Source organism: Oncorhynchus tshawytscha, unplaced genomic scaffold (assembly GCF_018296145.1).
Source record: "Oncorhynchus tshawytscha isolate Ot180627B unplaced genomic scaffold, Otsh_v2.0 Un_contig_1859_pilon_pilon, whole genome shotgun sequence".
Classification (NCBI taxonomy): domain Eukaryota; kingdom Metazoa; phylum Chordata; class Actinopteri; order Salmoniformes; family Salmonidae; genus Oncorhynchus; species Oncorhynchus tshawytscha.
In genome coordinates this window covers 307976-320507 of record NW_024609732.1, presented here as the reverse complement: position 1 = coordinate 320507, position 12532 = coordinate 307976, and the positions used below count along the sequence as shown (strand labels likewise).

Sequence of the window (12532 nt, the reverse complement as noted above, 5' to 3'; positions counted from 1 at the left end):
AATCACACAGTCCAGCTATGCCCTCCGTAAGGTAATCACACAGTCCAGCTATGCCCTCTGTAAGGTAATCACACAGTCCAGCTATGCCCTCTGTAAGGTAATCACACAGTCCATCTATGCCCTATACCCCGCTACCATCTAGAAGGCGGAGTCAGTAGAGGTGCATCAAAGCTGGGATCGAGACTCTGAAAAACAGCTTCTATCTCCAGGCCAGAAGGTTAAATAGTCATCACTCGTCTGCCTCCGCCCAGTACCCTGCCCTAAACTTTATTCACTGTCACTAGCCGGCATACCACCCGGTACTCAACCCTGCACCTTAGAGACTGCTGCCCTAAACTTTAGTCACTGTCACTAGCCGGCATACCACCCTGTACTCAACCCTGCACCTTAGAGACTGCTGCCCTAAACAGTAGTCACTGTCACTAGCCGGCATACCACCCGGTACTCAACCCTGCACCTTAGAGACTGCTGCCCTAAACAGTAGTCACTGTCACTAGCCGGCATACCACCCGGTACTCAACCCTGCACCTTAGAGACTGCTGCCCTAAACAGTAGTCACTGTCACTAGCCTGCCCTAAACAGCACTACCACCAGGTACTCAACCCTGCACCTTAGAGACTGCTGCCCTAAACAGTAGTCACTGTCACTAGCCGGCATACCACCCGGTACTCAACCCTGCACCTTAGAGACTGCTGCCCTAAACAGTAGTCACTGTCACTAGCCGGCATACCACCCGGTACTCAACCCTGCACCTTAGAGACTGCTGCCCTAAACAGTAGTCACTGTCACTAGCCGGCATACCACCCGGTACTCAACCCTGCACCTTAGAGACTGCTGCCCTAAACAGTAGTCACTGTCACTAGCCGGCATACCACCCGGTACTCAACCCTGCACCTTAGATGCTGCTGCCCTAAACAGTAGTCACTGTCACTAGCCGGCATACCACCCGGTACTCAACCCTGCACCTTAGAGACTGCTGCCCTAAACAGTAGTCACTGTCACTAGCCGGCATACCACCCGGTACTCAACCCTGCACCTTAGAGACTGCTGCCCTAAACAGTAGTCACTGTCACTAGCCGGCATACCACCAGGTACTCAACCCTGCACCTTAGAGACTGCCCTATGTACATAGAACACTGGTCACTTTAATAATGTTTATCCTGTTTTACCCACTTCATATGTATATACTGTATTCTAGTCAAAATGTATCCTATTTAACTATTGTTTTATATATACTATTTTCTACAGATATACTACATATTCTATCCTACATATTCTACAGATATACTACATATTCTACAGATATACTTTATATGCTATCCTACATATTCTACAGATATACTACATATTCTACAGATATGCTACATATTCTACAGATAAACTACATATTCTACAGATATACTACATATTCTACAGATAAACTACATATTCTACAGATATACTACATATTCTACAGATATACTACATATTCTACAGATATACTACATATTCTATCCTACATATTCTACAGATATAATATATATCCTACAGATATACTATATTTTCTACAGATATACTACATATTCTACAGATATACTACATATTCTACAATTATACTATATATATTCTACAGATATACTATATATTCTACAGATATACTACATATTCTATCCTACATATTCTACAGATATAATATATATCCTACAGATATACTATATTTTCTACAGATATACTACATATTCTACAGATATACTACATATTCTACAATTATACTATATATATTCTACAGATATACTATATATTCTATCCATATGCTGTCCTTATCTATGTTCTATCATATATATATATATATATATATTATTTATATTCCGGACTCTGTCATTGCTCATCCTAAATATTTCTCAATTACATGATTTGACTCTTTTTTAGCTTTGAGTGTTTTGTTTAATATTGTTAGATATTACTGCACTGTTGGGAGCTAGAAACATAGGCATTTCACCACTACACTATAACATCTGCTAAACATGTGTACCCCACCAATACACTTTGATTTGACTTTTTATTTGAATTGTCTCTATGTATATATATGTGAGCGACAACATTGCTTTGACGTTGCAATGCCTGATGGTAAGTACAGTGACCGGCCACTAGGCCTAAATGTATTCTGCTTTCATGCTACTGTTTATTCGTTACTGATCCGGCGTGGCTGGAACATGCACACTCCACTCCGGGTTTTCCTCTGTGCTGTTGGGCTACTCACAGCCTCTAGCTGGTTTTGACTAAACTCTCGTCCTGATATCGCTCCGCTGGCATGGAGGAGGATAGGTCTTGATGATTGTGATGGTGGCAGCGAACAGCTACTAGCGACCAGCCGAGAGATCACGGCCACCGCGGTGTCTTCAGGATTTCGCTGTGCACCAGTTCACGGGACCCGGTTCCCTATCACGACAACTCTTCTTCACGTTCAGCTTAAGGATTTTTTACCGACCAAACCAATGAAATGCAGCAAGTTCACGGAGCAACTCCGGAGCCCCTTCGGTTCAAAACAGCAAAACTTTTTCACAAAGGACAACATAATAAAACAACGGCGAGCTCGAGGCAGCGTCGGTCTGTTATGTGTGTGAGTGGGAAACCGAGGCAGTGATGATCGCCTGTAGCTTAATATCCGGTTGTTTCCTATGGAGTTATTACCTTTACTAATAGTCTGGCCGCGGTTGATGTGTTGATTTACGGACCAGCTTGCTCGTTCTTGAAGCCTTCGTGCCTGGGCTATGGGATATTGTTATCGGTGTTTTTCATGGACGGGACAAGGTGATATTTGAAAACCGTGTTAAATGGTGGAGCCTCCGCGTCCTGTCCCGAAGGAGGGAACAAGAATCACCACCGATCACCGTTTGTTTACTGTCCTTACGGTCATTTGAATCACCCGGTCCGTCTTGTTCGTCATTTTAATCTAACTACCATCTCCCATTTCCCAGTAACATTTAACCTAGAAGACGAAGAGACTACTTTGAGGCTTGAGGGGAAGAAAAACTTAGTCCAAAATACTATCATTTCGGGTGAATGATGGGGGACTTTGCAACCCCCGCTGCCGCGAACGGCAGTAACATTTGCATCAACAACAATGCCATGGCGAGTGGCATGAATCCGGGTGTAAACCCCAACAACGTGGGCATTCCCAAACACAGCACGGTCGTGGAGAGACTACGGCAGAGGATAGAAGGGTGCAGGCGGCACCATGTCAACTGTGAGAACCGTTACCAGCAAGCCCACGCCGAGCAGCTGGAGATCGAGCGGAGGGAGACGGTGAGTCTCTACCAGCGGAGCCTGGAGCAGAGGGCGAAGAAATCTGCCAACAGCAAGCATCAGAGTAAACAGCAAGACCCCGAGTCGACGGAGCAGAGGAACAACACACTTATAGCGGTGAGTTAAAGAGACGGTCACCGGGCCAAAGATGCCCGTGGTTTAGTCTACTCTACATAGTACACACACTACTCTCCCCCCCTCTCCCGGTTAAGTTGGGATACATCTCCTTCGCCCCCGCCGGAAAAGTTGAGATCATTCTTGTAACTCTGTGCTTCAGTGAACTGCTTTGAACTCTCACTCTGTTTCAAAACAGTGTGCCAAACAAGCGCTTGTGTTTTTACAAAGTACACAATCCACTCACTTCCCCCTTTGTAGCCAACGACTCACTTTGCGCCTTGTTTGTATTTTCATAAAATCTCTTTCCGACTGTGGGATGCTCTTTTGAGAGCAATGCTGTTTTGCTTTTAGCCCAGGCTAACGTTAGCATAGGAGGCTAACTGGGGAGAGTGTCCATAGTTAGTGTTAGCATAGGGGGCTAACTGGGGAGAGTGTCCATAGTTAGTGTTAGCATAGGAGGCTAACTGGGGAGAGTGTCCATAGTGTGTTAACTGGGGAGAGAGTGTCCATAGTTAGGCATAGGCTAACTGGGGAGAGTGTCCATAGTTAGTGTTAGCATAGGAGGCTAACTGGGGAGAGTCCATAGTTAGTCATATAGGGGAGAGTTCCATAGTTAGTGTTAGCATAGGAGGCTAACTGGGGAGAGTGTCCATAGTTAGTGTTAGCATTGGAGGCTAACTGGGGAGAGTGTCCATAGTTAGTGTTAGCATAGGAGGCTAACTGGGGAGAGTGTCCATAGTTAGTGTTAGCATAGGAGGCTAACTGGGGAGAGTGTCCATAGTTAGTGTTAGCATAGGAGGCTAACTGGGGAGAGTGTCCATAGTTAGTGTTAGCATAGGAGGCTAACTGGGGAGAGTGTCCATAGTTAGTGTTAGCATAGGAGGCTAACTGGGGAGAGTGTCCATAGTTAGTGTTAGCATAGGAGGCTAACTGGGGAGAGTGTCCATAGTTAGTGTTAGCATAGGAGGCTAACTGGGGAGAGTGTCCATAGTTAGTGTTAGCATAGGAGGCTAACTGGGGAGAGAGTCCATAGTTAGTTGGTTGAACACATGTTCGGGGGGACTACTTGATATGCGGATTTCTTTTGGGCTGTCGACGAAGTTCATGAGTTGTTTTGTCTTTGGTAGTTTAACTGTTACATTTTTCTCTGCGGAAACTTGTTGCAACATTGTTTTCCTGCTCAGCAGCCATTCTCGCCCACGGTTGATCACATTGATGCCAGCATTGTCTGGTTGTTGATAACAGTAAAGCACATTTCCAGCTATACTTCAAATATGAATCTCATAACGGTTGAGAGTACTATAGTAGCCTAAATATGTCTCCAGTCGTGATTTCAAGGTGTGTGAGAGGGAAACAGACACAGAATAACAATATACTAGACATCTTGATAAAACAAGAAGCCACCCGACAGGGACGTAATAAACCTATAATAAACCTATAGGCTACTGTCTGAACTTTAGTTTAGCGGGTTAATGATATAATAGTCTAATACTACACTGTTATGTGGATAGATACCTTTAGCTTTTGATAGAGCTAGATTAACAGACACTGGCCAATGCATTACGATGTATTCCGACTGTATAATGAAACATTGTATGTTTATGTTCACTATTAATACGCTATTAAACTGATTATGGCAGTAGGCAGATTATGCAATTTTTTATTTTGAATATGTTTTTAATGTTTCCGATTATTAGGACATGTAAACGTCTTAATAAAATAATTGACGCTCCAGCAGTTGATCTGCGCATGTGTCAGCACCAGCCGAGGGAGCTGCCCTCTGTAGCACGAGTGTTGATTTGTGCGTTGTGAACCGTCTTTGGGGATCACGACTTTAAAACCATAAGCTTCTGTGAAAAGGAGAAACCAAGAGACAATTATCTCTCTCCTTGTTCATTCACACCTCTACAACAGCGAGTCGGAATGCGACGACATAGCCCCTTTTGTTGTAGCCGGGGCCAATATGCCTTTCAAATGCTAAGTGGTGTCTCGTTGGCGCTCTCCTTTCTGGAGGCAACCTACTAGGTACCAAACAAGAAGGAGATAACGCTACTCCCCCCTCGTCTCGCCGTTTTTAAGAGTCGTATGTCGCGGAGAGGCAGCGGTGATTGCAATAGAAAAACGACCTACCGCTTCGTGTGGACATTTAACCGAACCGCCCATTAGCTGCTCTTAAGGAAACAGTAGCACCATTTAATGTATTTATTTTCACTCTCTCTTCTATCTCCCTTTCCCTGCCTGAGCCCAGAAAGAGACCCACTACTAGGCGGCAGCTAGATGGCTGTATGTATTCACTATATGTTGCAAAGCAAACCAAGGCTCAGGCAGTAGCTTACAAAACTATACATTCAAATTTTATTGGTCACATACACGTGATTAGCAGATGTTATTGCCGGTGTCGCGAAATGCTTGTGTTTCTAGCTACGATGGTGCAGTAATATCTAACAAATGACACCAGGTATACCCAATACACACATCTAAGTAGGCATTAATTAAGACTATATACATATGGATGAGCGATGTCAGAGCGGAACGGACTAAGGTGCAGTAGAATAGTATAGAAGTGCCTGTGAAATGGTCGCTCTGTAGAGCCCTGCAAAACGGTCTGTGTCCCAAATGGCAGCCTATTCCCTATTGGCTCTGGTCAAAAGTAGTGCACTAAATAGGGAATAGGGTGCCATTTGAGATGGAGCCTAGGTTCTCTCTCTCTCCCGCCCCATAAGGTCCCAGACACACCCGTGGGGAGGCACGACAGCCCCTGTAATTATGGTAAACATTAGGCAGCTATTAGAGTGAGAGGGAGCCCTTTGGATTTCATGCTGCCTTTACCCATCAGCCACCACTATTACAGGCTTAGGAAGGTCTCCTCTGTGGTTGTCTCTTCTCACAGCCGTCGAGCCCTGAGTCTGGCGAGAGAGACCATCTCTTTGGATATGAGAGCAGACTGCCTCGGTGTAAGAAGTCATATGAACAGCCTACTGCCATGTCTGGGATCATGTCCCCAGGAGGCTATTTGCCTTGTCAAGTGGTCTAATAACTAGTGATATCTAGGCAGTGTATGTTGTTATGAGTAGTAGTGTAGAATAGGACATTTTATACAGTCAGTGACACCAATTATTACCAACATCTACATTACATCAGCTCATATCGGAGCGCGGATTCTCTCTCTTCTCCAGTCTACACACCTGTCCTTGTCTGTCTCTGTCTGTGTTGCGGTGTCTGTCCCTCCTTCTCTCTGTCTGTGTCGGGGTGTCTGTCCCTCCTTCTCTCTGTCTGTGTCGGGGTGTCTGTCCCTCCTTCTCTCTGTCTGTGTCGGGGTGTCTGTCCCTCCTTCTCTCTGTCTGTGTCGGGTGTCTGTCCCTCCTTCTCTCTGTCTGTGTCGGGGTGTCTGTCCCTCCTTCTCTCTGTCTGTGTCGGGGTCTGTCTGTCCCTCCTTCTCTCTGTCTGTGTCGTCTGGGTCTCTATCCCTCCTTCTCTGTCTGTGTCGGGGTGTCTGTCCCTCCTCTCTGTCTGTGTCGGGGTCTCTGTCCCTCCTTCTGTCTGTGTCGGGGTCTCTGTCCCTCCTTCTCTCTGTCTGTGTCGGGGTGTCTGTCCCTCCTTCTCTCTGTCTGTGTCGGGGTGTCTGTCCCTCCTCTCTCTGTCTGTCTCTGTCCCTCCTCTCTGTCTGTGTCGGGGTCTCTGTCCCTCCTTCTCTCTGTCTGTGTCGGGGTCTCTGTCCCTCCTCTCTGTCTGTGGGTCTCTGTCCCTCCTCTCTGTCTGTGTCGGGGTCTCTGTCCCTCCTCTCTGTCTGTGTCGGGGTCTCTGTCCCTCCTCTGTGTCTCTGTCTGGGTGTCTATCCCTCCTCTGTCTCTGTCCCTCCTCTCTGTCTGTGTCGGGGTCTCTGTCCCTCCTTCTCTGTCTGTGTCGGGGTCTCTGTCCCTCCTCTCTGTCTGTGTCGGGGTCTCTGTCCCTCCTTCTCTGTCTGTGTCGGGGTCTCTGTCCCCTCCTCTGTCTGTCTGTGGGGTCTCTATCCCTCCTCTCTGTCTGTGTCGGGGTCTCTATCCCTCCTCTCTGTCTGTGTCGGGGTCTCTGTCCTCCTCTCTGTCTGTGTCGGGGTCTCTGTCCCTCCTCTCTGTCTGTGTCGGGGTCTCTGTCCCTCCTCTCTGTCTGTGTCGGGGTCTCTGTCCCTCCTCCTCTGTCTGTGTCGGGGTCTCTGTCCCTCCTCTCTGTCGGGGGGTCTCTGTCCCTCCTCTCTGTCTGTGTCGGGGTCTCTGTCCCTCCTCTCTGTCTGTGTCGGGGTCTCTGTCCCTCCTCTCTGTCTGTGTAGGGGTCTCTATCCCTCCTCTCTGTCTGTGTCGGGGTCTCTGTCCCTCCTCTCTGTCGGGGTCTCTGTCCCTCCTCTCTCTCTCTGTCTGTGTCGGGGTCTCTGTCCCTCCTCTGTGTCGGGGTGTCTGTCCCTCCTTCTCTCTGTCTGTGTCGGGGTCTGTCCCTCCTCCTCTCTGTCTGTCGGGGTCTCGTCCTCCTCTCTGTCGGGGTCTCGTTCCTCCTCCTCTGTGTCGGGTCTCGTTCCTCCTCCTCTGTGTCGGGTCTCGTTCCTCCTCCTCTGTGTCGGGGTCTCGTTCCTCCTCCTCTGTGTCGGGGTCTCGTTCCTCCTCCTCTGTGTCGGGGTCTCGTTCCTCCTCCTCTGTGTCGGGGTCTCGTTCCTCCTCCAGAGCTGAAGTGCCGTCACTCTGCCCTTGTATTCTCTTAGTGTTTCTCTCTGGGAGGTTCTGTCACTGTTCCATAGTGTTGTATTGAAGCTGACTGGAGAGCTGTGTGTTATAGGTCAGTAGTGTAACCCTCAGGTTATAACTAGTCTGTTAATACTCAAGAAGGGGTTATAAACCCTTTATTACCAGTCTACACCGCATATAAACATTCAGGTTTACATAACTGTGTGCAGTGTTTCGCTGGACACAGACATGCAAGCTCAGGCCAGAGTTGGTATCTGTCCCACGACTCCTCTCCTTGGCTCTCTAGTATGGAATGCCACACACTCTCTCCTGGCAGAATGGATGGAGTGTGGGTGGCTGAGTTTCATTTATTCTCTGTCCCACTGAGGTGTTCCTCTTCTCCTTCTCTGCCCCCCCCCCTCTGTTCCTCTGCTCTCCTCCCTTCCTCTTCCCCTCATGGTCTTCTCCTCTCCCCTCTGACTCTACCTCTCTACCATTCTCCTCTCCCCTCTGACTCTACCTCTCTACCATTCTCCTCTCTTCTTAACTTTTTCCTCCCTCTCCAGTCTCTCCCCCTCTCTCCTATCCTCCCCTCCCTCCTCCTCCTCCCTCCTCCCTCCCTCCCTCCCTCCCTCCCTCCCCCTCCCTCCCTCCCTCCCTCCCTCCCTCCCTCCCTCCCTCCCTCCCTCCCTCCCTCCCTCCCTCCCTCCCTCCCTCCCTCCCTCCCTCCCTCCCTCCCTCCCCATCCCTCCCTCCTCCCTCTCTCCAGTGTCCCCCCCTCCTATCCTCTCTCCAGTGTCCCCCCCCCTCCTATCCTCCCTCTCCAGTGTCCCTCCTCCTATCCTCCCCTCCCTCCCCCTCCTATCCCCCTCTCCTCCTATCCTCCCCCTCTCCAGTGTCCCTCCCCTCCTATCCTCCCTTTCCAGTGTTCCTCCCCCTCCTATCCTCCTCTCCCTCCTCCTATCCTCCCCCCTCCCCCTCTCCCTCCCTGCTATCCGGTGTCAGTATTATCTAAAGTGGTGGTGGTACATATTGTTAATACAGTCTGGGATCGCTGCCCAGTAGCTATATTTAACCCAGTGAGCTGGCATGGAGCTGACACACACACACACACTGAGGAGGCCAGTGGACGCCGAGGAGGCCCGTGGACGCCGAGGAGGCCCGTGGACGCCGACATCACACGCAGTGTACAACCCGCCAAACTACCCCTCAGTCACAACAGGACTCAGATCTGTTCTCTCTCTCTTCATATTCTGCTGTTTTCTCTCTGTCTCTGGGATTTCTCTCTCTCTGTCTCTGGGATTCCTCTCTCTCTCTCTCTCTCTCCCCTCCTCCTTTCAGTGTCTCTCTCCTCCTTCTCTCTCTCACTCTGTCTCTGGGATTCCTCTCTCTGTCTCTGGGATTCCTCTCTCTCCTCTCTCTCTCTCTCCCTCCTCCTTTCAGTGTCTCTCTCCTCCTTCTCTCTCTCACTCTGTCTCTGGGATTCCTCTCTCTGTCTCTGGGATTCCTCTCTCTCTCTCTCTCTCTCTCTCTCTCTCTCCTCTCTCCCCTCCTCCTTTCAGTGTCTCTCTCCTCCTCCTCTACCTCTCTCTGTCTCTGGGATCTCTCTCTCTCTCTCTCTCTCTCTCTCTCTCTCTCTCTCTCTCCCTCCTCCTTTCAGTGTCTCTCTCCTCCTCCTCCTGTCTCTCTCTGGCTCTCTCCTCCTCCTCTTTATCTCTCTGTCTGGGATTCCTCTCTCTCTCTCTCTCTCTCTCTCCCCTCCTCCTTTCAGTGTCTCTCTCCTCCTTTCGGGGTCTCTCTCCTCCTCCTCTACCTCTCTCTCTCTGGGATTCCTCTCTCTCTCAATTCAATTCAATTCAAGGCCTTTATTGGCATGGGAAACATGTGTTAACATTGCCAAAGCAAGTGAGGTAGATAATTTTTATTGTTTATTTCACTTTATATATTAACAGTAAACATCACACATACAGAAGTTTCAAAACAATAAAGACATTACAAATGTCATATTATATATACAGTGTTTTAACAATGTACAAATGGTAAAGGACACAAGATAAAATAAATAAGCATAGATATGGGTTGTATTTACAATGGTGTGTGTTCTTCACTGGTTGCCCTTTTCTCGTGGCAACAGGTCACAAATCTTGCTGCTGTGATGGCACACTGTGGAATTTCACCCAGTAGATATGGGAGTTTTTCAAAATTGGATTTGTTTTCAAATTCTTTGTGGATCTGTGTAATCTGAGGGAAATATGTGTCTCTAATATGGTCATACATTGGGCAGGAGGTTAGGAAGTGCAGCTCAGTTTCCACCTCATTTTGTGGGCAGTGAGCACATAGCCTGTCTTCTCTTGAGAGCCATGTCTGCCTACGGCGGCCTTTCTCAATAGCAAGGCTATACTCACTGAGTCTGTACATAGTCAAAGCTTTCCTTAAGTTTGGGTCTGTCACAGTGGTCAGGTATTCTGCCGCTGTGTACTCTCTGTTTAGGGCCAAATAGCATTCTAGTTTGCTCTGTGTTTTTGTGTATCAAGTAATTATCTTTTTGTTTTCTCATGATTTGGTTGGGTCTAATTGTGCTGCTGTCCTGGGGCTCTGTAGGGTGTGTTTGTGTTTGTGAACAGAGCCCCAGGACCAGCTTGCTTAGGGGACTCTTCTCCAGGTTCATCTCTCTGTAGGTGATGGGTCTGTTATGGAAGGTTTGGGAATCGCTTCCTTTTAGGTGGTTATAGAATTTAACAGCTCTTTTCTGGATTTTGATAATTAGTGGGTATCGGCCTAATTCTGCTCTGCATGCATTATTTGGTGTTCTACGTTGTACACGGAGGATATTTTTGCAGAATTCTGCGTGCAGAGTCTCAATTTGGTGTTTGTCCCATTTTGTGAAGTCTTGGTTGGTGAGCGGACCCCAGACCTCACAACCATAAAGGGCAATGGGCTCTATGACTGATTCAAGTATTTTTAGCCAAATCCTAATTGGTATGTTGAATTTTATGCTCCTTTTGATGGCATAGAATGCCCTTCTTGTCTTGTCTCTCAGATTGTTCACAGCTTTGTGGAAGTTACCTGTGGCGCTGATGTTTAGGCCAAGGTATGTATAGTTTTTTGTGTGCTGTAGGGCAACAATGTCTAGATGGAATTTGTATTCGTGGTCCTGGTGACTGGACCTTTTTTGGAACACCATTATTTTGGTCTTACTGAGGTTTACTGTCAGGGCCCAGGTCTGGCAGAAGCACCAGATCATCAGCAGACATTTGACTTCGGATTCTAGTAGGGTGAGACAGGGTGCTGCAGACTTTTCTAGTGCCCTCGCCAATTCGTTGATATATATGTTGAAGAGGGTGCATCCCTGTCTCACCCCACGACCCTGTGTGAAGAAATGTGTGTGTTTTTTGCCAATTTTAACCGCACACTAGTTGTTTGTGTACATGGATTTTATAATGTCGTATGTTTTACCCCCAACACCACTTTCCATCAGTTTGTATAGCAGACCCTCATACCAAATTGAGTCGAAGGCTTTTTTGAAATCAACAAATCTCTCTCTGTCTCTCTCCTCCTTTCAGTGTCTCTCTCCTCCTCCTCTACCTCTCTCTGTCTCTGGGATTCCTCTCTCTCTGTCTCTCTCCTCCTTTCAGTGTCTCTCTCCTCCTCCTCTCTCTGTCTCTGGGATTCCTCTCTCTCTCTCTCTCTCTGTCTCTCTCCTCCTTTCAGTGTCTCTCTCCTCCTCCTCTACCTCTCTCTCTCTCTCCTCTCCTCCTTTCAGTGTCTCTCTCCTCCTCCTCTACCTCTCTCTGTTTTGTACCCCCCTCTCTCCTTCTGTCTGTGTGGATGTTTTTAATTTGGCCAGGCTATGTGACCACATTCCCCTCCTTCCAGGCACGTCCACATGTTCATCAGGCTGGCCTGCACCCTGTACTAGGCCTCTCTCCACAGCCTCACACTGTGTACGCAGAGAAGTGTGTGTGTCCCTGTGTGTGTGTGTCCCTGTGTGTGTGTGTCCCTGTGTGTGTGTGTCCCTGTGTGTGTGTGTCCCTGTGTGTGTGTGTCCCTGTGTGTGTGTGTCCCTGTGTGTGTGTGTCCCTGTGTGTGTGTGTGTGTGTGTCCCTGTGTGTGTGTGTGTCCCTGTGTGTGTGTGTCCCTGTGTGTGTGTGTCCCTGTGTGTGTGTCCCTGTGTCCCTGTGTGTGTCCCTGTGTGTGTCCCTGTGTGTGTCCCTGTGTGTGTGTCCCTGTGTGTGTCCCTGTGTCCCTGTGTGTGTCCCTGTGTGTGTCCCTGTGTGTGTCCCTGTGTGTGTCCCTGTGTGTGTCCCTGTGTGTGTCCCTGTGTGTGTCCTGTGTGTCCCTGTGTGTGTGTGTCCCTGTGTGTGTCCCTGTGTCCCTGTGTGTGTGTGTCCTGTGTGTGTCCCTGTGTCCCTGTGTGTGTCCCTGTGTCCCTGTGTCCC

The 12532-nt window shown here is 48.4% G+C and overlaps 1 protein-coding gene across 2 annotated transcripts in view; it reads left to right on the top strand.

Moving 5' to 3' along the window:
* The first annotated feature begins 2221 nt into the window (after nt 1–2221).
* Nucleotides 2222–12532, top strand: part of maml3 (mastermind-like transcriptional coactivator 3) — a 242728-nt gene continuing 232417 nt past the window's right edge. For both annotated transcript variants that reach the window (XM_042317349.1, XM_042317348.1), the window contains exon 1: nt 2222–3402. In XM_042317349.1, the coding sequence (XP_042173283.1) occupies nt 3043–3402 (360 nt within the window). In that variant the 5' untranslated portion in view covers nt 2222–3042. The remainder of the gene's footprint in view (nt 3403–12532) is intronic.